Here is a 27,898-nt window from a genome sequence, read left to right as displayed (position 1 = left end):
TAGTGATGATGAAGAAATGCCAACTGACGAAGATTTGAGTGACGACGAAATGTCTGAAACGTTTTCGCCCGTTATTTCAACAGACGACGACGAAGATTTGTGATTAAAAAATAAAAATAAAATAAGTTATAGAATAATCAAGAGTTATATTTTTCATATATATATGTAATACGTGTTAGGTATAGATTCATATCTTATATCAGTGTATTAGCTTTACAATTATCATAAGCTCTTAACAACATTTTCTCATCATCTGTGTATTCTTCACCCCAAATATATTTATCAAGGGCTTCAAGACATATATTATCTGAATCTTCGCCACCCCATGGATCGATATCATTTGGTTTATCTATAATAGTAAATATATGTTATGCATAATGCACGGAAAAAACAACATTAAATGAACATACCATTGGTCTGTTGTTGATTAACACAATCATCCGATATATGTTTTACATCGTTTCTAGTCTATAACAACAACAACAAATATATAGGTATACATGACTATGGTAAGGTAAGTGCTATAATAATATATTTTGTCATACTAACTTTTTTAACAGAAATATTTTCACCTTGGCTTAATAGATTATTATAAAACATACGTCTTGGTGTATTTGATAGCTACAAATATAATAAAATGTGTTATTTTTAATATATTATGTATAAGTAATTAAACATACCATTTCATCAAACTCGCCATTCGCTAAAAAGTCGATGAAGCCTGCTGAAACGTCAGGTGTGTTTATAGTAGATACTTGGCTGGAGTATGACATTTTTAAAAACAAAATAATTTTTAAATAATTTTTAACACAACTCAACAAACTACACTAACATAATGCACTAAGATTTATCATTAGTACCGATTATATTCCAGTAAAAATTAAAAAACACCAACAAGCATTTTTTTTTCTCTTGTAACACGATTCTGCTGACATATTTGTTCTCCTCATTGCATTAGGTTATGGCACAGTATCACTGATTTAGTGTGGTTTTCGCAGTGATATCGTTCTGATGTGTTTATTAAAATAATAATTATAATTATACAAAATGTTTAAGTGCGATCAGTGTCAATGTTTTTTCTCGCGAAAAGACATTTTAGCTAGGCATTTAAAGCGCCATAATAGTAATGAACCATTTAAGTGTACTATTTGTGGAAATTTATTTACTAGAAACGATGCTCTCAAACGACACATCAAAAGTATTCACGGTGAGTAAATAAAATTTAACGTATAATGTATAATGGTAAATATCCATACGTAATAATCACGATTTACATGCGTGTAATTTCTCACAGTCGTACAATATTAGGTTTGTATGAGAAAAAAATTTATTTATTTTTATTTATCATTATATAATACTAATACATGCACCATTAACAATACTACATTATTGAAAATACGATTATAAATTATTTGGTCGTAGAATATACTACTATTTTGAACATTTTTGCATTCAGTTTCCCGCGTTTTTATCGTTTACTTTTATCGTCATATAATTCATAGACAGCACAGACTCAGGCATGCAACTTAACGAATCGGTTCGTTTCCCGCGTTTTATATCTACTTTTATTGTTATCATTAGATAACATGGACACCGGTATACGTCGTGTTAAGACATTCTGACCGTATTTAAGGAGTTTAGTATATGCAACCACATGTTCATGGTTATTAGGTCAACGTAATAGGACACTCGATCTCAGATGGTACATCACAGATAGACAATAAATTGTTATAGCGATTTCGGTGTTCAAGTTATATTATAGTATTGATCCATTTTAGGTATTAATAAACAGCCTGCAGTACCAACAGCAGCACCAGCAGCACCTTTAGTACCAACAATACCTGAAGCAATAAGTAAGAACTTTATATATATATATGTTTATAATTGAGTATTATAATATTTAATGTTTTTTTCAGATGGTAATATGTTTGAAGACAGTGACGATGAATTGTGTGTTCAATTGTTGAATGAGGTTGAAAATACTGAATTATGTAAAAGTAAGACGTACTTTGTTTATTCGGTGTCAAAAATAAAAAATATTTTTGCTTTTTAATTAGATGACAATAATATAATGTTCGAGGACAGTGACGATGAATTGTGTGTTCAATTGTTGGAAGAGGTCGAAAATAGTGAATTATGTAAAAGTATGATACACTTTATAAACTATACATACCTACATAATATAACACTATTAAATGTTTTTAGCTAATGCCAAACAACAGGACATGCTTGAAATAGCCCCCAACATTTTCGTGGAAAATAATCCAGCTGAAACGTCTAACAAAAGTATTTAATTAACATTTTTATGAAACGCTTATATTATATATTATGTGTACATTTTTTAGGTAAGCGTGTACACGTTGGCACCACGGTCGGAACAAAAGAAAAAAGAAAAAAAGCGAAACTAATAGAACCAGCAACTGAAACTTCACTTTTAGAATCAAATTTGTTCAGCATTTATAATAAGAAAAATAGATTTATAAAAAAATATAATGCTTATATGATTGACTATAGTATAACATTAAAACCTGTGCCGGAAATTTAGATATAGTTAGTTTAAACGCACTATTAGAGGATGGTTTAGAAAATATGATAACAAATATTAAAACAATTACAAATTTTACTGATGGGGACATTGTTAATATGCACGCAGACAATCCGAAGTTTTTTTCGCCAATATCCACAGGTAACATGACATCCAATATCTCAGGGCAGAAAATTTTAAATAAAATTTGTAGTATATTAACATCGGATCAGTCTGTGAATATTAACGAAACGGTATTCAGTTTTCAAGTTATTATAATGCCTAAAGGTGGTAAACCTAAACCGTCTTGGGAATACTTGAATCTTTTTACCAAAAACAAAAGATGTGTAACAGAAATTAATAATCAAGATGAATTATGTTGCCCCCGTGCTATTTTAGTTGGATTATCGTACAAGACTGCTGATATATTGGGACATAAATTAACCGATAGCCAAATAAAAGACCTACGGAATGGCAGAAATAATATACAAACACGTTTGACAAAGCAATTATGTCAAAAATTAAAAATATTTGATAACCGACCGTTTACCTACCGCGATATAGAAAATGTCGAAAAATTGTTGAACATTCAAGTGAAAGTCGTGAATGTGGATAATTTTTGTGAAATCGACTACTCGGGAAATGAAAATAGAATTAAGATTTATCTATTGAAAAAAAATGATCATTTTCATACTATTTATTCCATGCCTTCGTTTAAGGAACGTGTATACTACTGCGAATTATGTGATACGGGGTATAATAATAAAAATAAACACGTGTGTAAAAAAAGACCCGGGCTAAAGTGTAAGCTGTGTAACGAAAAATATCATATCCATGACTTCAGAAAAGAAAAAATTTTTTGTCAAGAGTGCAACCGTTACTGTGTCGATGTCGAATGTTTAAGAAAACATAGAAATGTTTGCGATAAGGAGTATAAATGCAGTGGATGTAATTTAATCGTACAAAGAAATGACCACACACACAATAGCGTTTGCGGATATGGAAAATGCCATAATTGCAAACAAGAAAACATCAAATTGTGTCTACATGAATGTTTTATGCAACGAAAAATAGGAAAAGGAGGATATTGTGTGGAAGCCTGCGTTTGTAACAACAAATCATCAGAAAAACGGAAAGACTGTACGTTCACAACGATTATATATTTTTCGATTACGAAGCCCAACAAAACACAGGAACACACATACCAAATATGGTAATTGCGCACAATTTTGAAGGTACAAAATATGTGTTTTCGACAGATGACGTGGCCACGGCTAATGATAAATTTTGCAAATGGGCACTAAGTAAAGATATGAAAGGAACAACATACATAGCACACAATTCAAAATCATACGATACATATTTTATAATACAATACATTTTAAAATACATGCCAACAGTCAAATACGAAATAATTCGTAACGGGACAAAAGTTATGATGCTCGAAATAAAAGAAGGGGGCTTGAACATAAAATTCATCGATAGCCTTAATTTTATACAGTCTAAACTATCTGACTTCCCAAAAACGTTTGGACTTACAGAAGCGAAAAAAGGATACTTTCCACATTTTTTTAATACTCCAGAAAATCAATGTTATATAGGACCTTTACCGAACAAATCTTATTACGGCTATAATACTATGACAACGAAACAAAGAACAGCTTTTATAAATTGGCATGATGAAATGACAAATAACAATTATACATTTAATTTCAAAAAAGAGTTGGAAGAATATTGTAATTCGGACGTTGACATTCTACGAAGAGGATGTTTAGAACTCAGAAAACAATTTTTAGACGTGTGCAACATTGACCCCTTTAAATACATAACCATTGCGAGTGTATGTATGGCAATTTATCGGCAGAGTGACTTGTCAAATTCCACTATAGCAGTCGTTCAAAATGTGAAAAAAGAGAAATTTTCAGACGAATCAATCAAGTGGTTGAAAAGCAAAATATTAAATGGAAATAAAAATATAAAGCATGCATTAAACGGCGGAGAAGCTGTCATATGCGGTGCTAAAGTCGACGGTTATGATGTGTCGGAAAAAAAAGTATATCAGTATCATGGATGTTTCTGGCATGGCTGTCCGGATTGCTTCAACCCTAATGATACAAACCCCGTTAATAAACACTCCATGACCGATTTATACAACAACACAATTAGACGGACAACTCAATTGAAAGAAAATGGGTACCAAGTTGAAGAAATATGGAGTTGTAAATGGAGAAAGCACGCCGATTATAAACAAATGATGCAATATCCAGATGATGTGATTGAGCCACTAAACCCACGAGATGCATTTTTCGGAGGAAGAACTAACGCTACAAAATTAATGGTTAAAAATAAAAAAATTAAATACATCGATGTATGCAGTTTATACCCGACAGTAATGTATTATGATAATTACCCCGTAGGCCATCCTAAAAAGATTTTTAATCCATCAATTAAAAAATATTCGGAATCAAATTGGTATGGTTTTATCAAATGCAAATTATTACCACCGACCAATTTATATCATCCCGTACTTCCGATAAAATCTAAAAAATTAGTATTTACACTTTGTAATCAATGTCATCTTGATAAAATTAGACAGTGTACACACAACACTGATCAGAAGTCACTTACAGGAACTTGGACCACAGACGAAGTGCAAAAAGCTATAGAGAAAGGTTATAAAATACTAAAAATTTATGAAGTGCAACATTTTGAAAAAAAATCTAATACATTGTTTAAGGAATATATAAAACGATTTTTAAAAATTAAGCTAGAAACTAGCTCTTGGAAAAATGACTATCGAACAGTTAATGATTATATTTTAGCAGTAAAAAATGCAGTGGGAATCGATTTGGATGTAGAAAATATAAAAGAAAATCCTGGATTAAGAGCACTTGCTAAAATATGCCTAAATTCGTTTTGGGGTAAGTTTGGACAAAGACCTAATCAAACAAAAACCGAGATCATATCAAAACCGGACAGATGGTATCAAGTATTGTTGGACAGTAAACTAGAAATTGAAAACATAGTGTTTTTGACGGATGATTTAGTCGAAGTTTCTTATAAACAAATTAACGAATACGTCGGAAACGAGCATAATACCAACATTACATAGCAGCGTTCACAACATCAAATGCCAGATTAAGATTGTATAACATGTTGGACAATCTCGGTGAGAAAGTAGTGTATTACGACACAGATAGCGTATTTTATATTTTCGATGATGTCGAAGTAAAGACAGGGTGCATGCTAGGTGAATGGACTGATGAATTAGGTCCAGGTGTACATATAACAGACTGGGTGTCGACTGGTCCTAAAAGTTTAGCACACACAGATAACGAAAACCGGACAACAACAAAAATAAAAGGATTTACTCTTAGTTATGAAAATATTCAAAAATTAAATATGGACAGTATGAAGAAAATAATGAACGACGAAATAAAGGAGGTACAACTACAATTTCAACAAATAACCCGAAATTCTAAAACTAAGCAATTAGCAACAACATTTACATCAAAAACTTTCAAAATGGAATACGACAAACGGATGGCTATGTATTCGGAAGGTGACATAATAGAAACGTTACCATGGGGGTACTTGAACAACTAAATGTTAAAATTATTATACTGTGTACATAATATTATATATATTCTATAATTTATTGTTAAGTCATGTAAATATCTGTTTGATTTTGTTTTTTATTAACATTATACCGTGTTATATAGTAAAATAAAAAAAATCCAACAATGTTAAATATTATTATTGTTTATTCAATAATAGAATACAATCTTAAACATTATAAACATACCATTTTTTTATATTATAGCAATACTTTATACAATGTACATTGTTGAGGATTAAAATCCATATGAAAAATACAACATGGTAGTGTTTCTCCGTTCAATTGACTAAGCCGTGGACATTCTAAGTTTTCAATGTTGAAGACGGTAGCGTGCGGCATGAACTCTTCGATAATTTTTTGTTTGCAAACCTTTGACGTAAATTCTATCAAATGTTAATGATTGAAATATTTTCTGTATTTCTCCATACTCGATATCACCGTATTCCAATGATAAACCGTGTTGCAACCGTTCAAGCCAACTGTTTACGCTTCGACTTTTTGCGTCTTGTTTTAAAGATATGTTTAAATATAAAGTGTTGATGGGTCCATGTTTCAGTGTCTGCTATAGACATTTCTTTAATAAAATACTTGTTGTTGACTCCGAGAATGCAATGAATGTCCAAAATAGCCGAAGACATATTGTTAAGCTGACTCACCGTGTGGAATATTGAAAAATAATTTCGTGGTACCAAGCACATTCACTTCTGAACACCGACTGAAATTATTTTTTAATTTCATTCTTATTTATCCATGAATTATGAGAATTGTTAAACCCTATCCATTTAACATATATCTGATTCCCCTTCTTTCGTATAATTTTTTCGATTAAATAATCATTAGGAAAATTTGTTTTAGATATTTCTTCGGTGTAAAAACAACCGGCTATTGGTTCATCATGATAATCGTGTAACTGATAAGTGGGTGGTTCTGTTTTGTTTATTTTTACTATTGTGAATATTTCTGTTGACCAATTAGGTAAAAATCCTTTTGTAAAACTCCTTTCTGAGTGCTTATTCGAACTTTATCTCCAACATGAAATTTTACTTTCCTATTAACGATTGTGCGTTGTTTCAAAGTCACTAGTGCAGGATTTTCTTCCGCCTGGACTGGTGTCATCCCGATCGTTCTATGTTTTGAATTGTTGTAATTATCTATCAGGATGGGTAAAATAGATAACCATTTATGTGAACCCTGAGCAGTAAACTCTCTATACATGTTTGTTTTTAAAGTTCGGTTAAACCTTTCTACAAAACAAGCTTTCGTCGTTGAATATGTGCTATACTTTTTTATATTATGCTTTGTCATTAACATGTCAAATTTCAAATTGTAAAATTCTTTTCCATTATCTACCTGCAGCAGTTTAGGCGATCTACTTATAAGTATTTTTGACATGGCACCGGTCACTTCGCAAGCCGTTTTTGTTTTTAATGGAATAGCCCAGGCGAATTTCGTGAAGCAGTCAATCACACAGAGAATATACTTGTATCCATTGTTTTTCTTTGAAAGTGGTATCATCTCGACCAAGTCTGCCTGCCATAAATCGTTTTTTCCGTACACATTTACTGTTCGTCTAGTATAATTTTTCCTAGCCGGTCTGTGAAGTTCGATTGCTATATCACGTTTAGACATTAGGTATTTTCTTTGTTATACCGGATTCATAGAGTTCTTCAAAAATAGATAATATTTCGTTTGAAACTCCGGTGTTTCCCGCAGATTGAGAGGCTAAAAGAAGTCTTAATCTATCAACCAACTCATTCGGATCATTCCAATATACTAAATTATGCGTTTGTAATTGCACACCGGTCCCCGAGGAAAATAGCTTACAAATAATTTGTTTATACTTTGCACCACCTTGCTTAATTTTTGTACCGTCCAGCGTTAAATGTGCCGATGTTTGAATAAGTATTGATTTATATGTATTTAAATCACTATCAGTATATTGCATTGGATATCTAGAAAACAATAACTCAACAAGCCCCGGTGTTAGCTGATAAGATGAATCATTGATAATTATTTCATTGTTTTTAAATTTTACTTCTTCATGACCTAATTTAATAACACCATCAGATTTTTTTCTTGGACCATATATTTTATCTTTCTCACATTCTTCTAATGACCGGTAAGTTCCCGTCCGATTATCGGTAGCTAAATCTTCAATTGCATTCGAAATGTCATTATCATTACCTGCTTCGGAAGTTTGTGGTGTTGGCGATTGGTTATGTAATTTGTTCAGAGGCTCGATTATTGGTTTAAATGTTTGTGATACATAAGATTGAATGTCGGCATCACCTCTTTTTAATGCTTCAAATTTACGTTTAATGTTTTCCTTAGCAATAACTAATTCGTTCAACACTGTACTATCGTCTTCCATGGTTAATATCGTACTATAGTGTTTTATATAACGACAAACGTGTCAAAACCGTGTCGATATCGTCCGTTGTCACGTTCACAGTCCTTACTTATTACGACGAAATTGAATCTCCCCTTACTCCAACACAAAGTACAAAACTCTTTAAACTCGGGATAATTCATATCACCAGAGCAGTGTTCCATGTAAACGTGTTTTAAATTAGTCTCATCTTGCTTGAATAATATTATCAAGTTGTTTTGGTATGCGTGCGAATGATTGCGCCAGATAGAACACATCAATGTTTTTAGGTCTACAGCGCGTGTAGTAAGAACGTACAATATTCTGATTTTCACATAAAATATCGTCAAATATAAAAACAGAATCTGGTAATGCTTTTTCTGGAGGGATAACCTCATCGTTTTCATGAAAAGTGAATAACTGTACTCCGTCCACATCTTTTAAAATTTTACAAAGCATTTTATATTTAGGTTGATCGAGTGTTTTCGAGTATATATAAACGTTATGAAATCGTATACCATTGATATTAGTCAATAAGGCATAAATTAAATTCGTTTTACCACATCCAGAAGGACCAACAACTAAAGCACGACAGGTATTTGGTAAAAGCGCTCCATGTCTTGATTCACGAGTCGTAGGTGGGTCGATATTTTCCACTGTAAGTTTTATTTGTTGATCGACAAACTTCATTATAATATAATGATTATGTATAAATAGCTGTGTAATCTTTGTAATCTGACCATTACACGATGTCACCCGTTCGAAGAAACAACAAGAATAAAGGCGGAGGTATAATTAACACTCTTATAAATAAATTACCACTTGAACTTCATTTACCAGGTAATTATAAACTCTACCACACACACACACACATAAACTAACAATATCACTTTACAAGTTTATAGTTTTTATTTATCATTTTAGGTTATCAGTACTGCGGTCCGGGACAAAATTGAGAAAACGGTTGGATCGTGGTGATAAAGGTATCAATCCTTTAGATTCGGCGTGTAAAGAACACGATATCGCTTATGATCACAGCAAATCTTTGACAGATCGTCAAAAAGCAGATTATATATTAGAAAATAGGGCTTGGAATAGATTCAAGTCAAAAGACTCAAATTTAAAAGAAAAGGCTGCAGCGTGGTTAGTCACAACGGGCATGAAGGCAAAACGTAAAATTGGTGCAGGATGTGGATTCAAAGCTGCAATAAAGGCGGCTAAAAATGTACTCAAAAAAAATATTAATGAAAAAAACCTGATGAAATTAACAAAAAAATGTGTTGCGGCAGCTAAAAAAATATTCCGTAAAAACGGCAAGAAATCTCGAGTACCTCGTGTCATACCTATACCGAAAACTGGTGGTATGTTACCGTTGATACCAATTTTTGCTGGCTTATCTGCACTCGGAGCGCTAACAGGTGGCATTGCTAACGTTGTAAAAACCGTTAGTGAATTTAATAGAAATGAACCTTCGCATTTGGGCAGAGGATTATATCTCGCACCTAATAAAGGCGGCACGTATAAAATAGAGAAAGGAAAAGGACTATATCTCGCTCCACACGGAGGTGGTTCGTATAAAAGAAAGGGTACCCGTAAATCTTTAAAGAAAACTCCAAAACGGCAAAAAAACTAATTTCTACGTTACCCAAAAGAGCGCTGTATGATTACGAAATTATAAAACATGCGCGCATAATGAAAATACCTCATTTCATCGGAGTGTTTTCTAGAGATAGGTTACCTCCACGACCAAAGCATAAAGAATCAGCGGTTATCAATTTGGACATTGAAAAAAGTACAGGAACTCATTGGGTAGCGTATAAAAAAATTGGAAAACAAGTTACATACTACGACAGTTTTGGTAATCTACCGCCTCCACTAGAACTACAGTCGTACCTCAGTGGATGTAACATACAGTATAATTACACTAGGCATCAACGTTATAACACATTTAATTGCGGGCATTTGTGTTTGAAATTTTTATCATGTACACGATAACATTAAATGGTAATTCCAGTGAAATGTCATGTGATATTTTTCCACCGTTAGAAGTAAAAACTACATCGCAGCTGTGTCTTTTAAGTCTGCAAACACATAATTCTATACCAAACATAGAACCGGATTGTAATACGATAGGATTTCGCAATTCGCTCGGCAAATGTGTAAATGTAACTATACCAACGGGATCATATGAAATAATTAATTTGGAGTCAACGATTCAAAAACTCTTACCAAATCATGTTACTTTGTTTCAACTCAAGGCTGATAGCAGCACATTAAAATGTTCAATGACGTGTAGTCATGATATTGATTTCACGATTGAACATAATATATCCAAAATATTAGGTTTTAAAATAAAGTTTACTCTGAAAACACAAAGCATGAATCTGAACGATAGTTAACATAATGAAAGTTAACTGTATAAAATAGATTGCAATCTAATTTCTGGTTCATTCTTCTTCATTCCCATTGTTTGGGCTGTTGTGAAATTATAAAAAAACTACTCAACTGTAATCAACAATAATTTTAAACAGATCATCTCAGATTTTGATGCGTTGTATGTTTTTAACGACAACTCCTAATGAAAAACTTAAAAAAGTAGCCATTGAATTAAATAAATTTCTGGAAGATGCCCATCATCAAGTTTAGTGATAAAGAAAAAATAAAACTGTTAAAAGTTTAGACTCTCGTAAACAGTTGCAATGTGCGTTCAGAAAATGGGGACTTGTGCGAGTATCCAGTTCTCCCTCAGAACACTTCTCATTCGTGACGGTAAAATCAAGCAGTTTGTTGGAGAAACCTAGATTTGCATTAATCGGACTTCAAACCGATCGAAAAAATAATTTATTTAATCCATCAGGACGATTCGATCACTGCTATTTGAAAAACCTAAAAGTACATTTAAACTCTGAAGTATATCCATATGAAGATTTTCGTGCAGATTTCACAAACAATGTTACGGCTATATTGTACAAGGCATATGCTGAATTCCAGAAATCGTACTACGAGAGAGAGTATAGTGACCCTTTACTTCCTAAAAATATTTTTCAACAATTGTACCAATCGTAGTCGTGGATTTATCACGACAGAATGACAACGTAAAATCATCGACTGTAGATTTACGAATTGAATTCGAAACAGACAAGGCCATTCCAGCAAAAACCGCAGCTTATTGTCTCATTTTACACGATCAAATTATAACTTATAACCCGTTTAATGGTGATGTAAGGAAATTGTAAATAGTTTGTAAAAATAAAAAAATTTTTTTTAAAAAAAAATTATGATGTTTTTATTTAATTATTCGCCATATTAAAATATAATTATAAACATTTTTTTTTTCTGATTGTATTACATAAAATATTACATAATAAATTATTTCAAATACTTAATCTACGGCTTGCCTTTGCCCTTTCACGCGCTACAAATGCTCTTGTCCTCGGTCTGTTGACTTCAGCCTAAAAAAAAAAAAATGTTGTTTAAGTATACAACATTATGTAAAAATATTAGTATTACCTCAGTTTCGGGTGAAGAAGATAACCAGCCCCTTGCCAATTGTTTGAGTGCTTTAATCTTTAAATCTGTTATTAAGCAAGTACCTTGGACTGAAATACGTTCTTTCAATTTCTTGACCTCAATGTGATAAAGATAATCCTCAACATCGCTTATTTTTGTATCTTTGGGTAACGGCATTTCTTTCCCCAGAAACATTGAAATCTTACAGGCCTGAAGCAATGAAGCGGACCGAACATACATATTTTTCATCTGAATAACTTCTTCCATGGCATCGATCAATTGTAAAATCTTTTTAACATTCTCCTTAGTCAACTGCACATTCTGGTCTTGCTGCAAGCATTTGATTGACAGAATGTTGACACCGTTGAATTCCTCTATTGACATCAATTTAAACTCCTTTAACAGTAAGTGCGATGGAAGTCTAAAGTTTACGTTGTTAAGAAGTGTATTTATGGATTGAAACAATTCAACACTCATTTTCACGCACTGAGAGTTACTTGTAATACAAACAACACAATTAAACAAAAGTTCCGGATCTAAGCCAATATGTAAATAAACATTGCTATCAATAAAGAATGTGTTACAATCGATCAGATTATTAGCCATTATGTAACACTGAAGGTTAAACGCAGAAATTGTTACTTAATGTTACTTGTTAACTTGAAGAGCGGGTTACGACTGACTTGTCATATGGTCGTGTCATCCTTTTTATGTAGTGCTATCGAGCGCTTGTTTAGAGCGGGGACGAATCCCTACTCTTAAGTCAGGGTGGGAGTAAAAACTCATATGATATAAAACAGGGTTATGGAAGGAAACATAGTCTGGGTATTGATAACGTATTGAATAACAAATATTATGATATAAGAAATTTATTATATTATTATTATCATTAACAAGATTTTATTAATAATTATAAAAAGACTTTTGTATTGGAGTGAGTAGATTGTTCTGCTGACTTGCCATCTATGAAGTCGGAAAGAGATGGTGGGGGATTATGGTCTGTTAAAATACGTAGGACCATCATTTTCATCGACAGCCTATAAAATTAATAATAATTATTTTTTTTTCTCATACAAATTATATATATATATACGACATACGTGTATCGTCCTTGGTATAGTTTTCCGAATCGGAGCCCATGCTGCCTCTAATGGATTCATCGAATTTGTTACTAAATATTCTCTGAATCCCCTTTCCTCGTCAGCACCCTTAGAATAAAATAAAATTTAGTACTTGAATATTTTATTGGTTTCATTTATAGTTACTCGTGACTGTGAAGGATCGTCTTCATTATATTTCATCAACGGAGACATACTTGAGTATCTTGGTGGTGAAGGTTGTAGCATTTCCACATCAAAGGTTTCAGAATAAAACTAAAATGAACAAAAATCAGTAATCGTAATAAAAATATGTACAATATGTTTCACCTTTAATTCCTCAGCATCGTGCATCTCATTTCTCTTGGTTGGTGAAATAAATTCTGCCGGTGCATCAACTGTCTAATTTAATGCATATGTTAAATATTTTTATTAATAATTTCAAAATATATTCTTACTTTTAACGAATTTCTCGATTTTGTCATCCAATTGATTGCAAGCTGTTCAGTGCGAATAATATTATTTGGGTTAAAAAACTCTGTTGTTCTTTTGTATATGTTTCGCGATTAATTCAATATGAATTCCTCTGATTATTGATCTAACTTCATCGAGTGTAGCGGATTTATCAATATTAAAATCTGTTTTAAAGTATTCGGATACTTGTTCGAGTTGATTTAAAATATTAGGTCTTACGATATTGATTTTTCTTGATACGGTTTCAAAAATCATCCACTCTAAATCTTGAATTGTCATAAGATCTCTTCTATTCAATAAAATTCTACATCCGCTTGTTTCTTTAGACTCCACGACTAATACATGCTCTCCCTTATATACCATACTTGTGATCAAAACCGATTCACATTCCAAAAAAGTGAATTTTTTATATTTCACAGCAGGATCGAGAATGTGGGATAAAATATTACCCATGAATGAATAAATACGCTTCAAGAAGTCTGGAGAAATATTTACATACCGTGACGGTTGTGTAATTCGCAGCACAATATTAAATTTATCTTTTGGATCGAATCCGATGTTTAAAAACTTGCGATTTTCAAAGTCAATTGTGAAATTACTACAATCGATGAGTTCGGACGGCGATGAAGGTGCAACATATTTATACAAACGGTTCATTTCACTTATTGGCCCTGCCATATTAATACTGATAAAGTTAAACAGAGATTTACAACTTGACACTGTTAAAACAAAACTATGACTGAATATTAGTGCTTAATTATTAATCGTCATTAATATTATTAATATTATTATTATTATTATTATTATGAATGGTGGGGGAGTTCTGGAAGTTAGGTGTGAACTGGTAGTGGGGATTAGTGGTGGGGCATATATTTTGTACGTATATAGATGTATAGATATAGGTATATAGATATATGTTTAAGTATATAATATAGGTATAAAGATAATGTGTACTACGAGATAACGGCTGAGCAGTGTACCGGTTGCAGCATCTATGGCGGGGCGGGAGGTGGTGTGACGGCGGCGCTCACCATGGCTGGACAGCGAGTGGTGGTACGGGGGGCGGTACCTTGGGTGAGTGGTAGGTCGCGGGGGTGGCGGTGGCGGTGGTGATGTGGTGATGTGGCGGTGTGGCGGTGGCGGTGGCGGTGGTGGCCCCCCAGGGACCCAGTTACTACTTATACTGTGTTTAACATTTTAACATTACACTTATTTATAGAAACTATATGCATAGGGACCTATAACTTACATTTATTTTAATTTAAAGTATGTTTTAAAAAATTAAAATATTTCTTTTTATTTTATTTTTTTGAAATATAGAGAAATTAAGTATTTATTATTTTGTATTAAATAAATTTATCAAAATATCAAATATACTGTATAACACTATAATATTAGTACTATAAATTAAATATTAAACTTTATTAATAAAAGCATGGGCGTAGTTAGGTATAATTATATGTGGGGGCTTTATACTATATAGTATATAGTATATACTATATAGGACTAGAAAAATATACCATTTATAAAACTCCTTTCGTTTAACTGAAATTAAAAAGAAAGAGAACATTTAAAAAAAAAAAAATTATATTTTACTTCTTAATCTGGAATTTTATTTTACAATGTATAAAAGATAAAACAATTAAAATGTAATTATTAAATCAAACATAGTTCAATAGTTGTCTTTGTTTTTCTGAAAAATATTGAGAATATTTTCAGATTCTATTGCATGTGATAAGTCTCTTTCGATATGAAGTATTGCAGAATTGGGTAGTATTCTGAATATTTTTTCTGAAAGTATTTTGAATACTTCTTACAAATATTCTGAATACAGTATTCGGAATAATTTTTTAACGTCCAATCACACTTAAAAAATAATTTCATCACTTTTTTCGTCATTGAAGCTTTTGCACTTGTATAATAACTATAAATAAAACGAGATTATTATAATATTAATTTATGTTGAAATCTAAATCTACTAAAAAAAAATATTCGAAAAATATTTGAAATACTTTTTGTGAAGTATTCCAAATACTTGGAAATACTATTATTATAAAGTATTCAAATATATTATTTTCTGAATACTTTCTTCTAAGTATTTGGAATATGTATTCAAATTTTTTTTTAAAAGTATTTTATCCAAGTTTGAAGTTCGTAAATCTGTCATTTGTCATGGTATTTCTAGTCCAATTCTTAAACTTCTGTGGGGGCTGTAGCCCCCATGCATACTACGCCCATGAATATAAGAGTTAAACAAATTTAATACCCATACATTATAATATATTCCTATAATAAGTTAGTAATATATGAATATAAAATAACCTGCACATGATATGTAGTTTGTTTCATACTGGCTTTAACATCACCCTTAATAAATCCATCCGGATCAAAATTGATTTTTGAAACATATCCCACTAGAAATGACAATTCACCTCTTTTCAACATTTTATTAATTTTAAAATAATTTGATATAGTTGAAAAACTTAGAGCACTTTTTTGGGCCATATCTAATGATTTTCGAAAACTAGAAATAATTTAATAATATGCAAAATGCAGTTTACAATGTACAATTGCAGTATAGTATATTGTACATCATAATATTAAAAATATACATAATAATATTGTAGTTTGTAATTAACTTTTTTCCCACCAAATTTATTTCTTTAGTAAATTTAAAATTACATAAGAACTAAGTTGGTATCAATTAACCTTATAATTTCCCTTTTTACGATGAACATTATGTACTTAAAATTGTAGCCAAAATATAATTTTTTTTATTAATTAATTAATGTCCAAATTAAAAATATTCACTGTACATTTCTTATAGGTGAAATGTTTGTTAGGGTTTCGAGTAGTTACAATGTCTTAGGAATGACCGTAATGACGTTATCACTAACATCGCGTATTATTATACCCAAGATAATACCCAGATAGCAATAGTTTATCTAACAGTTATCTAAACAATATTGTAATTTTAATTTAGATATATTTTTGATATCTGAAATAGCTCCATAGAAAATTTTTAAATATCTATAAAACATCCATGTGATTTATTATGAACCAAAAATCAATATCTTAAATATGTCAAATAGGTTATATCTATTTGATATGTTATTAATAATATAATAATATCCCTTAAATATCTATAATAACTCATTTATATATTTTTATATATCAATCCGATATCTAAAAAGTATCTTTGTTGGTCATAATTTGTAGTATATTCATAAATAAAGGATAATTATCATATTAAATATTATATACTAATTTAGTAGTAATGCATAGTATCAGGTATAATAGTACAGTATTATAAATAAAATGATATAATGCAATAAAGTTTATTAATTTCATTTTAAATTATATTTGTCTTATTATTATTATATAATATATTATATTACACTCAATATAATATTATTAAAATAGGAATATGAAATTATTAAAATATTGAAATATTATCAATTGTCTTTTTTTAATAGTCTTCCTTTTGCTCCAGTTAACCACTTACTAATAGCTGTTATGATATCATCATTGGAATGATTTTTGAATTTCGATTTCAAAACTACTTCTATAAATATAAAACAATTCTAAACTTAATTTAATACATTCATTTCTAATCCAATAAATGCATTACGGTATGACTAATTTTGTCATCTCTTACATTTATACAAAATCTTCATTACACTTTTTTTTTAAATAATATATTATCCTTTTTACTCTATTAAAAAAAAATATTGTGAGCCAAAATAATAGAAACAGCTTATCTAATTAACTGCTTGTTTATTGGAAATAAAAATTAAAACTTTTTCTATTAGATATACAAAAAAAATAATATTTACAAAATGTTATTACATTAGGTATCTATAAATACATTCTTATACCGCCATCTATCGTGTCATTTTATATCTCACATGTGGCAAAGATAATGGCAAGATACACTCCGAACAAAACCAACCATGCCCGCAATAAATGTAGATGTACCGTGCCCTATTTGGTACACTCACATTTGTCTCATGCATTCCACGCATTGACTTCCAGTCGGATCAGCCAAGTTATTATTTTGTATCCAGGTTCCTAAAAATATAAGAAATAACTTGCCCAAATATAAAAAAGTAGTTATTAAACTATTTACTCTCCATAGTTAACATGCATAATCTAGATTTGTTGCACCCGTGGAAATCGGTCCGTGCATATTGGACAATTGTTTAGCCTTAATCCACAGGAATCACATCACCATCCATGACCACATGGGATCAGAATGTTTGCACTTCCAACATCTCCATACTCACCAAGATAGATAAAACATCTGTCCAATAGATCAGAGATGGGCAACTCAAAGTATCTAGCGGGCCACTTTTAAGTACTTTAAAATCCAGCGGGCCACAGAGCATAGGAGAAAGCAAAAAAAAAGTCCTTCAAATTTACTAACATTTATTTTTTATCTTTATTTATTTATACTTACAATTATTATTTAATGTGATACTTGAGGATGAGGTTTTTTAATAGACAATTTAGTAAAATCCACTTCTATATCTGTAGTTGAAAATTATATGAAGTAATTTGAAAATGTAGCGCGGGCCAGATAAAAAAGGTACGCGGGCCGCCAGTAGCCCATCCCTGCAATAGATGATCATCTCTGTAAAATTAAGTGGTATATCAAATGCTTGTTTACTATTAATGTACCAAATAGACTATAGCTTACCATTGGCAATTGGATTTTGTAGAGGCCTGGTTTGCTCTGCTAGTATCATGTCGAGTACTACAATTTGTACTATTAAAATTATATTTAATTCTCTGTTTAGTATGTCTCAAGTTTGTAAATGTTAATTTAAATATTAATTAGTGTTTTATTAAAATATTAAATATCTTCAATTTCAGGAGAATTCTGTTGTACAATTGGCTCAACTGCCTAAAGAGATCCTTCTTCCAAAAACACATCTAAATGTAAAAATATATTTTAATACCAGTTGTTGAAATTTGATTCAATGTCGGGTCAAAATGATTGGTGAGTATACCTTCAAAACTAGCTTCCTCTGGTCTAACATTTATAACCTCTAGCTCAACAAGTACATCTGAAATAAATAACCAAAACTTAAATAGATACTTTCAAAACTTAAATAATGTACCAACCTTCAAAATTAGGGGAGTTTGGTCTAGCGACAATGACTATGACTTCTCCTTGGTCTTCTCCCACTGCAGGTTCAACAAGTACATCTAGAATAAATAGTTAAAACGTTTACAATTTTATAATCTAAAATATTTTTGGATTGTAGACTTGCCTACTAGTTGTTCACGACCTCTACCTGATTGCACTTGTCTACGAGGTCTCCAACGACGTCTTGGAATATGAGGGACAATACCTAGATTTCCACGATTTCGACGAGGGTCTTTGTACTATTCGACGACCATTACCAGCAAGTGGAGGCTCTGGTAATAGTAGTTCTAGATGAACTGGTGGAAGTTACTGAATCTCATCTTCCTGATGTACTATAACAATTGTAAGTAGTATATAAATATATAATTTATACATATTTGCTAGAAGATTAAAACTAAAGAGGAAGACTTACATCCATACGACATAGCAAATTTTCTTTCGCTAGTTTCAATAGTGTGTTCTTAGTTTTGATATTAGCGTGAATTGAATTACTATCAAATTTTTAGGTAAGAACATTATCTGTATTCTCTCGTTTGTTTTTTTTTTACGATACTTATATTTTTAAATGAGAATATGAGATGAATATGTGAAATATTAATATTTGAGGATGTCCATAATTTACTTAAAATTTAAATATTGTAAAAGCCGACGAGAGAACACAGCTGATGTTCTTAGTAGTATACAGTTGTATGTTCTGCGCAATTTTGACTGCGGAGATTTTTAAAATTTAAGGTATAGTTTCCCCCTTAAACTAATCAAATCACCTGTTACACATGAAGTTTAAACAGTGTATACACACTTCAACACTATTTATTTTCCTTGTAAGTTAAACATTCAGGTTACACTGTAATTTCATTTTTAATAAATTATAGATAAAAGTCGTTTTATTTAATTCATTCCAGTTCAGACAGTTCAGTTAATATTCAACCATCGTTCAATCAGGTTCTGTTATTTTTAATCAAGTTTAACTCAGTTAAGTTTTTTTTATTTTTTTTATAAAAAAATGAATTTTCAACAAATTAACAACAGTTTTGGTTCACTTGTTTCGTTAGTACGAAACAATGCATATCCTACATATCCAGAATTCACTACATTTATATCAAGATTGAAAACATTCAATTTATTTCCGTTGACTTCATCTCAAGATAAATACTCATTAGCTGAAAGCGGTTTTATATATTCAGGGAAAAAAGATATTGTTGAATGTTTTTGCTGCGGTCTTATATTGCATTGTTGGGAAAAAGAAGATAATCCATGGATTGAACACTCAAGATGGAATCCGAAATGACTTTTTGTATTATTATCAAAAGGAAATCAGTTTGTTGAAAATGTAGTAAAAAAATATGGTAAGATTATCGATATTTGTGATTGTGATTGTAGATCTAGATCATATGATACTGTTGTTTAGTTCATTTAATAAATATTTTTTTTTTTTTTTTTTAACTTTTTATATTTCAATAAAAAAAATCTGAATTTAATAAACTTAAATGTGTTAATAACTTATTTAATACCTCGTGAACGTATAGCCTAGTGGGATAACGCGTCTAATTTAAATTTAATATGTTAATGATTTTTAAAAAATGTTTCAGGTTCTATCGAATTAGGTAGGTAAGTATAATAACTCTTTACTGTTTATCCAACTAGACACTATACGTTCACATTTTTTTCTTTTTTAATCTTACATTTGTTTAGTATATAACATGTATGGATAAAGAAAAGTTGTTAGTTTGAGCTAAGCTGTCTAGTGATCATATTCATATTTCTAGAAAAAAATACTGTTTACTGTTTTTTTTTTTATTTTATCAATATGAATCCATCAATCGTTGTATCAAAATCTGTATTCGATATTCGTCCTTTTAGTAAGAAAAGTGTAACCGTTGGACTTTAGTTAATAAGCAAATTTCAATTATTATATTGTTAGAATGTAAATTAACTAAAAAAGTTGTAACGTTAGATCTTGATCAGTGGTGTAAGTTAATGTGCGAAAACAATTTTAATACAATTATCGAAAATTTGCATACTCGTTGTAAACGTGTTCAGTTAGCTGATTATTTTTTCTACTCTGTTAATGTAAACCAATCAACTATAGTTTTATATTCTAATGATAATTACATAACATTATCTCATATTGATCTTCATCGTTTGAAACAATTACAACATTGTATTGACTTGTATATTGTCGAAAAACAGAAAAAATTGGAATCATACCAAAAAACGTTTGATACAGCTTATACGTTAATAAAGTCTGACGTAAATGGGTTACCATCATCTTGTCAACGAAACGAATTTACAAATCAATATATTCAAAATTATGATTTCAGCTACAGTAATATACAAAGTGAAGATTGTTCATTTATGTACGAGTTATTACAATTTCATTTTAATTCATTGTCGAACATGATACCTATTACAAGATTTAGTGATGTAATATAAAAAAAGTTTCTTAATTTATTTTAATTTATCATTATTGCTGAAAAAACTGTTATTTTATTAATACCACTTATATACTAACTTTCAATATTTTAATTTTTTTTTATTTTTTATTTTAACCTATAAATGTATTATTATTTAATTTTTTATTAAATAAAATTAATCCAACACCATATCCTATTACACATATTTTATAAGTTTATTTTTTTTGGTCTGTGTCTAAGAAGCTTCTTGTCGGGATGTCGCATAATTTTGTCGAAAACAGATTGAATGAGCGTAACCATTTCTTTGGCTGTAGTTAAATTATCCGGATGCTGCCCTGTTAGAGATATATTGAGTGAGCATTCAGCATGCTTCCATCTAAAAAAGTTAGGTTAGGTCAAATTAAATTTTATTATAAATATTTCACTTTAGTTATATATATATATATATATATATATTATTATTGTTATTATTATTATTATTACCTATCTTGCAGAGCAACATTAGCAATTTTAGCACATTTATAATGTGCTATAGTCCAGTTATCTACAGCCGTATTCTCTACAGGTGTCTTAACCGTTCTATGTCGGAAGTTGATTTTTATAAACAGAGCTACAAATCCACTTATGATCAACTAGAATTAAAAATTCAGGTATTATAAATTAATAACAATAAAAAAGACTCAATTAAAAAAATAAATACATATATTCACAGGAGGCATATAGTTTAAAAAATAAAAATATCATTTTAACCAATGATTTGAAGGAGTTGAGCTTAGACAATGAACGGTTGAAGAAAGATATTGGCGAAGCTGTGATACAAACGGTACATAATTTAAAAATTAAACTACAGGGTGGTTTATTTAATGTAAATCACTCATTATTTAAAAAAATATTAATGTTTTTGAAAATAATTTTTCTAGTTTTAAGTCACACACACAAAACAACATTTTTAAAAACCAATTATATTTTTAAGTTTAAAATGTGGTTTTATAACAACTTGAAACCACGTAGAAAAAATATTTTCAAAAACATTTATACTTTTTGAAATAATAAGTGTTTTAATAGTATACAAACTGAACTTACATAATTTAACTTAATTTAACTTAACTAAATCTATTAAAACATAAATAAATACTGAGTTCAAAAATAATTCTTTTAACTTTGTAGGAGACTTTAAAAACAAGGAACCTGGCTTTAAAAAGTTCTTATGAAGTAACACTTCAGGAAAATGAACATTTAAAGCTTAAAATAACAACTTTGGTAAGAAATATTTGATATACAATTATTATAAAATAAATAATTATACTTAATATTAATATAGAAAATGGAAAATGAAAAAATGGTTACATTAGTTGCTATGGAAAAGTTACTGGACACAAAATTGGCTCAACTAGAAAATAGAGTTATTAAGGAGTTCAAAGAAAATGTCTGTAACAATCCAATAGAATCTGATGTAATACCAGCTTCTATTAAAGTACCGGCTTCCATTGTACCAGCTGAACATAAAATAAGGATGGATACTCCATTAATACACCATACTCCTTTGATTCCGGTAAAATCATTTCATGATGAATGTGTCGAGTTTGTTCAACAGGTAAATTGTTTAAATCACATGTATTAGTATTTACTATACAAAAATTATACATATTAAGTTAAAAAAAAAATAATAATAATTAGAATCTTAATTGTTTTAAAGTTAGCTTATACTTACAATTTTATTTAGTGTACAGAATGGTGGTGCCCCGTGCATTCCAATTTTGGGCGGATTGTGAAAAACGTTAAGAGGACGCTACACTAAAAGTGAAACGTATACAACAGCCGAGAGAACGCGCTGTTAGGTGTTTTCGCGATCCGCAAGCACGCGACGTATTAACCATGCCCACTACTAGTAGTCGGCGGCCGGCCGACAATTTTGTTTATTCGGTAGCGATATTTATTATTATCTGAACCTTCGTCTGTGACGGATCGCGCGTAAATATACACTTAAATGGGAAAATGCAGCTGATATTTTTTTAATATCCGCGGGTACCTATACGATTTGTATTTAATACATTATTAGACACTTACTTCATAAAATATTTATAATACATTAAATAATACCTTATTTATAACAATAACCTAAGCTAATATTACCTATTTATAAATATTTAAATATTAGGTTTGTAGTACTTACTTAGTTACTTAGTATTTACTGATTACTTGTACTAGTTATACTACATAAATTATTATTAATTTATAAAACAACATCAAGTTTTTTTAAGTGCTTAAGGCTTTTTTTATGGATTATTATATTGTAAAATGTATTATGTTCAATGAGAAAGGGTTAAAACTTAAACTTCTAACCCTTTCTTTTAAGCATTTGTAAAGTGAGAGTAAAATATTATTGTATTAGGTAGATTAAATTGGTATATATAATATATATAAATTAATATTTATAATTAATATTATCATAAATCAACTATCAACTACGAGCTACTTATTATAAATAATTATCGTATTTTGTTATGTAGGTAAACTTTATTCATAATTTTGTATTATATGAAATATAATATAATATTATATTTTTTTTTTGTCGTCAATACATTTTTGTATGTGAATTGGTTCACGTATATCACTTTTTAATAATCTTTTCCCAAATTGAGGATCTACGATTTCTGGAAGCAAACGTTCTCTGTAAAACCTAAAGACCATAAATTATAATTTATAAAATTACGATTATTATAAAATAATACATTTTTACTACATAATATAAAAATCTTACAGTGTTAGTTTATTTTCCATTTCTGTCCGCCAAAACTTTTCATCGTAATTTATACATTCATATTCTATCCAATTTGGTGTATAAACAAAAAAATAACAAACTTGTTTTTGACAAATTCTAAGTTGTCCCATGACCTGGTAGAAATAATAACTGTCCTTTTTTAGGGACATTTTTCCATTTACTAATTCTACATAAAGGAGCTAAAAATAGATGAATAATTATAGTTTATTACAATTATTTACCTATGTATTTTTTTAAATTTAATATGCACCATGTCATCATTTATAAGTAAATTGCTACTAACGTGTTTATTGTCTATGGCTTCTTTTATATTGCTTGTATTTTTAGCAGCATAAGGACATTTAATTTCCACAAGAGCTTTATTTTCAATTACACCATCTAAAAAAAAAATGTAATAATAACAATAATTATTATTATTAATTGAATATATTTATAAAACAATACCCGGCGAAGCTCCAAGAAATGGTATTTCGTGATCCACAAAAAATCCATAAGAATCTATTTTTTTTTTAATATATTGGAAGCTAGTATTAGTGCTTCGGATTCAAACTTTTTCCCGTATTCCAATTGTTTAATATTTTGAAACTGTGTACCATATAATAATGTATGTACTGTATTTTTGCACGATGTAGTCCGCCTCATTTTACACACTTTTCCAAAGTTGGATGCAGTAAGACGATTTCTTCTTTCATTAAACCATTGTTGGCAATTCTTTTGACTTCTCGTATTTACTTCTAATTGCTGATATTCCTCAATATTTAATTTTAGTTTTGATATGAATTGTTCCTTTTTAATTTCTAATTCTTCATTATTTAGTAGATCGTGGTCTTTTAATGGTTCAGCGAGTCCATAAAATTCGTCTGGTCCGGTTTTTTTTAGTGTTTTTTGATTTTTTTGTTGGAAAAAGTTGTCTTCTTTTTCGATTATTCGTAATTTTTTGGCTTTTAAATGACAACAATTTTTTTCCGATTATACCTATCATTAAATAAATATATAATAACTTAAACATTTATTATTATCAGGTACAATAAGAAAAGAAAATATATTTTAATTCATTTTTCCATAAAGCTAATGCACAATATAAAATAAATACTTATTTATTATTATAAATCAAAATCTATTAATATATATTATTCTTATCTGGACTTTTGTTTGTAATTTTTTTATGTATTTGTCTAAGAAAATTTCCTCCCGAATTAAAAGAAATTATTGCAGCCTTTACACGAGTATTGTAACCATTTTTTTGTGAAAAATTTATTCGTTTTCCAGAAATAAATTTATTGATGACACTATTAAATTGTTCACAAATGTTATTAGTTACATCTAGTAATAAACTTGTTGCATTATCAATTAGTCGTCGTGCAATAGTTTTGAGTTCTGTCATTAAGCCGCATTTTAAAGCAACTGGTACTAAATTTTCACCACGAGATTTATTATTGCAAAAATACGTTTCACATTGATCATGTTGTCCAAGTATATGATAAAAACTATTATTAATATCAATAATAAGCCCTAAAATTAATAAATTTGGTATTTTATTTAATATTAACTGATTATTTTCATTTTACACGTTATTTAATTATAATTTATTATATCACCTGATAACTTTTCATGTTCCTGTGCATTACAATGTTTACGATATTCAATCGCTTTTCTAATAGCAGTAGAAAATTTAATTATATTTGATGAAACGAACTGTCTTAGTAAAACGGGAAACTTTGTATTTTTTGTGACGGCAGCAATTTTCGTACTGAAATTACGCAATAAGTGATTTCGACACTATATTTTTTCTACCAAACGTGTTGGACCATAAGGAATAATTTCTTTCAATCGTTTTGTCACGCTGCTATTTAATAATTATATCATATATATATATTATATTATTTAATCTACATACTCAAACTAAGTTAAATTATTATTTACCAATTAGTCGATTAAATTTGAGACCATGTAACTCTATACTTCTCAAAAACCCTTCTGAAATACCGTCTGCTTCCATACCAGTTGAAGATTTTCGCCAATTCATAAAACATTCATGTTCCTTTGGTTTCTGTTTTAAATTTTTACTTCGTTCACATATTACACAATATCTATTCCTTATACCAACAAAAAGAACTTTAAAAGTATGAAAACCAATAATTGTTGCCTAAAAAAATGTTAATAGTTATTATTTTATTAAAATAAAAATGTATTGTATATAAAATTACTGCTCCAGACAATGAATCATATTTTGTCTTGTAACTTCTTTTTATCAACATCACCCCGATCTAATGCTAATTGTTTTTCTTGTAAACCAGCTAGTCTCATTTCTTCCCATGCACTTTCTTCTATAATTTTAGCTATATCATTTGAATTTTTTATGAAAGATTTTTCGCTCATACACGGAATATCAATACATGCTGTAAATTCTTGAACTTGACTATAACCAATTCCAACTGCCAAAGATGCACTAGTGACAGCTTTATTTATTGAAATTGTATTTTGATCATCAGTCATATCAGAATTTATCGTTGTTTCAACATTACACATTTCGCATTTAAATATCCATGAGCAATTAAATCCTTTACGTATTTCTTTTACAAATTTTGAATGAATAAATGAACATCCCATCCCTTTAATATGCATTTGACATTTGTTATTTAATATTTGTTCAAATACATACATTATATTAACTATTCGACGACCAATCGGTAATCTACAGAAATATACAAAATATTGTGTTATTAAAAAAAAAAATTTTAATTAACTATATTTTAGACAGGTAAGTAGGTACTTTGAAGTTTCTATTTCCAGTGTAGATAATTCATGAACTGTTGTAACTTTTGGTCGTTAATGTCTGTTTCTTGTTCACTAAATAATAAGTTTATTCTTATAAAATATTTAAGAAAATACCAATATTACTATACTAAAAAGATAGGTCGAAATTTTTTTTTCTAAATTAATTTTATTATTTATTTAAAGAGGAATATTTATGTGTATTATTATAAATATTCATCTAATTTACATTCAAATCTATTTTTTTCTAGCCCATCCCTATATATTTATGTATATAATATATAGATTATAGGTATATATAACTAATATTAGTAATGTAGGTATACGAGATATACCTCAACACTGCAGATGAACTCCGGTTACAATAATTTGATTCGCTATTTGTATTTGTATTACTACTATAACATGTTAACATAATATCCTCACTAAAAATAATAATAATAGATTATGATTACTATATAATTAGTAAAAAAATTTAATAATATACGAGTACCTATACATATATTATGTTATAGGCTTATTAATATACGGTTGGTATGCGATCTACCGATTCTACCGACGCGTCTCTAATATAATAATATAATATGGTAGGTATGTCGTATATGGTCTAATTTGTACCTATTATGTTATACATATATATTATATATATAATATTATATTATATTATACATTATTATTTTTATTTAACGTTATAAAAAAGAAATACAAAATTACTATACAATTTATCAATGAAAATAATCCTATTTTGTCACCTATGTAAAATAAATATTTACAAATTTAGTATAATAATTAAAATGAGTATATTCTAAATATAATTCAAGTATAAATCGTTCGGAAAAGGTAGATCGCATACTATATTAGCAAATAACAATTTAGCATTATGTTATATTAATATAATATAATATATAATAATGTAAATGCAATATAGTATACTCAATAGTAGTAGATTCTGGTGATCCATTATTAGTTATAATTATTGGTTCATCAATAGAATTGATAGGAACGCCATTAGAAGTTTCACTAAACAAAAAACAAAAAATGTATTTCATAAGTTTTTTTATAATACCTACTACAAAAGATATTAACTTGTTTTTTATAAAATTAATTAAATCAAGTATAAATGATTATAATTTTAAAATATGAAATAAGTAATAAACATTAGTATAAATAGTAGATAGGTACT

General features: G+C 29.4%; 3 protein-coding genes and 2 pseudogenes across 3 annotated transcripts; 1 reads left to right on the top strand and 4 right to left on the bottom strand.

The window, feature by feature from the left end:
- Positions 1 to 194: 194 nt before the first annotated feature.
- Positions 195 to 923, bottom strand: LOC126553444 (uncharacterized). The gene is made up of 4 exons (XM_050208605.1): positions 681 to 923; positions 550 to 621; positions 411 to 468; positions 195 to 349 (listed from the first exon to the last, which is right to left on the bottom strand). Exons 1-4 carry the CDS (start codon positions 771 to 773, stop codon positions 195 to 197), a joined length of 378 nt encoding a protein of 125 aa, XP_050064562.1. The 5' UTR covers positions 774 to 923.
- Positions 924 to 1,047: 124 nt separating this feature from the next.
- LOC126553443 (transcription factor E4F1-like) lies at positions 1,048 to 2,545 on the top strand. The gene is made up of 6 exons (XM_050208604.1): positions 1,048 to 1,207; positions 1,779 to 1,853; positions 1,917 to 1,997; positions 2,058 to 2,144; positions 2,206 to 2,286; positions 2,346 to 2,545. Exons 1-6 carry the CDS (start codon positions 1,048 to 1,050, stop codon positions 2,543 to 2,545), a joined length of 684 nt encoding a protein of 227 aa, XP_050064561.1.
- A 9,340-nt stretch (positions 2,546 to 11,885) lies between these two features.
- LOC126553442 (uncharacterized) lies at positions 11,886 to 12,831 on the bottom strand. Its single transcript, XM_050208603.1, has 2 exons — positions 12,022 to 12,831; positions 11,886 to 11,963 (listed from the first exon to the last, which is right to left on the bottom strand). The coding sequence occupies exons 1-2, from the start codon at positions 12,625 to 12,627 to the stop codon at positions 11,886 to 11,888; spliced, it is 684 nt and encodes a 227-aa protein (XP_050064560.1). The 5' UTR covers positions 12,628 to 12,831.
- A 119-nt stretch (positions 12,832 to 12,950) lies between these two features.
- On the bottom strand, positions 12,951 to 14,315 carry LOC126553450 (uncharacterized; annotated as a pseudogene).
- Positions 14,316 to 23,769: 9,454 nt separating this feature from the next.
- Positions 23,770 to 25,939, bottom strand: LOC126553441 (uncharacterized; annotated as a pseudogene).
- Between the last annotated feature and the right edge of the window lie 1,959 nt (positions 25,940 to 27,898).

This window comes from Aphis gossypii, unplaced genomic scaffold (genome assembly GCF_020184175.1).
Source record: "Aphis gossypii isolate Hap1 unplaced genomic scaffold, ASM2018417v2 Contig00248, whole genome shotgun sequence".
Taxonomy (NCBI): domain Eukaryota; kingdom Metazoa; phylum Arthropoda; class Insecta; order Hemiptera; family Aphididae; genus Aphis; species Aphis gossypii.
The sequence above is the reverse complement of the archived record's forward strand: the minus strand, read 5'-3'. Positions and strand labels throughout refer to the sequence as shown.

What these genes read in the sequence shown, in the direction of transcription:
- LOC126553444 (XM_050208605.1), bottom strand. Translation starts at nt 773, where the DNA reads ATGTCATACTCCAGCCAAGTATCTACTATAAACACACCTGACGTTTCA. An exon ending in AAAATATTTCTGTTAAAAAA is followed by an intron (nt 469 to 549) that starts GTTAGTATGACA and finishes TTGTTGTTATAG; the next exon opens with ACTAGAAACGATGTAAAACA. An exon ending in TAATCAACAACAGACCAATG is followed by an intron (nt 350 to 410) that starts GTATGTTCATTT and finishes TTACTATTATAG; the next exon opens with ATAAACCAAATGATATCGAT.
- LOC126553443 (XM_050208604.1), top strand. Translation starts at nt 1,048, where the DNA reads ATGTTTAAGTGCGATCAGTGTCAATGTTTTTTCTCGCGAAAAGACATT. An exon ending in ACACATCAAAAGTATTCACG is followed by an intron (nt 1,208 to 1,778) that starts GTGAGTAAATAA and finishes GATCCATTTTAG; the next exon opens with GTATTAATAAACAGCCTGCA. An exon ending in AAATACTGAATTATGTAAAA is followed by an intron (nt 1,998 to 2,057) that starts GTAAGACGTACT and finishes CTTTTTAATTAG; the next exon opens with ATGACAATAATATAATGTTC.
- LOC126553442 (XM_050208603.1), bottom strand. Translation starts at nt 12,627, where the DNA reads ATGGCTAATAATCTGATCGATTGTAACACATTCTTTATTGATAGCAAT. An exon ending in CTTCTTCACCCGAAACTGAG is followed by an intron (nt 11,964 to 12,021) that starts GTAATACTAATA and finishes TTTTTTTTTTAG; the next exon opens with GCTGAAGTCAACAGACCGAG.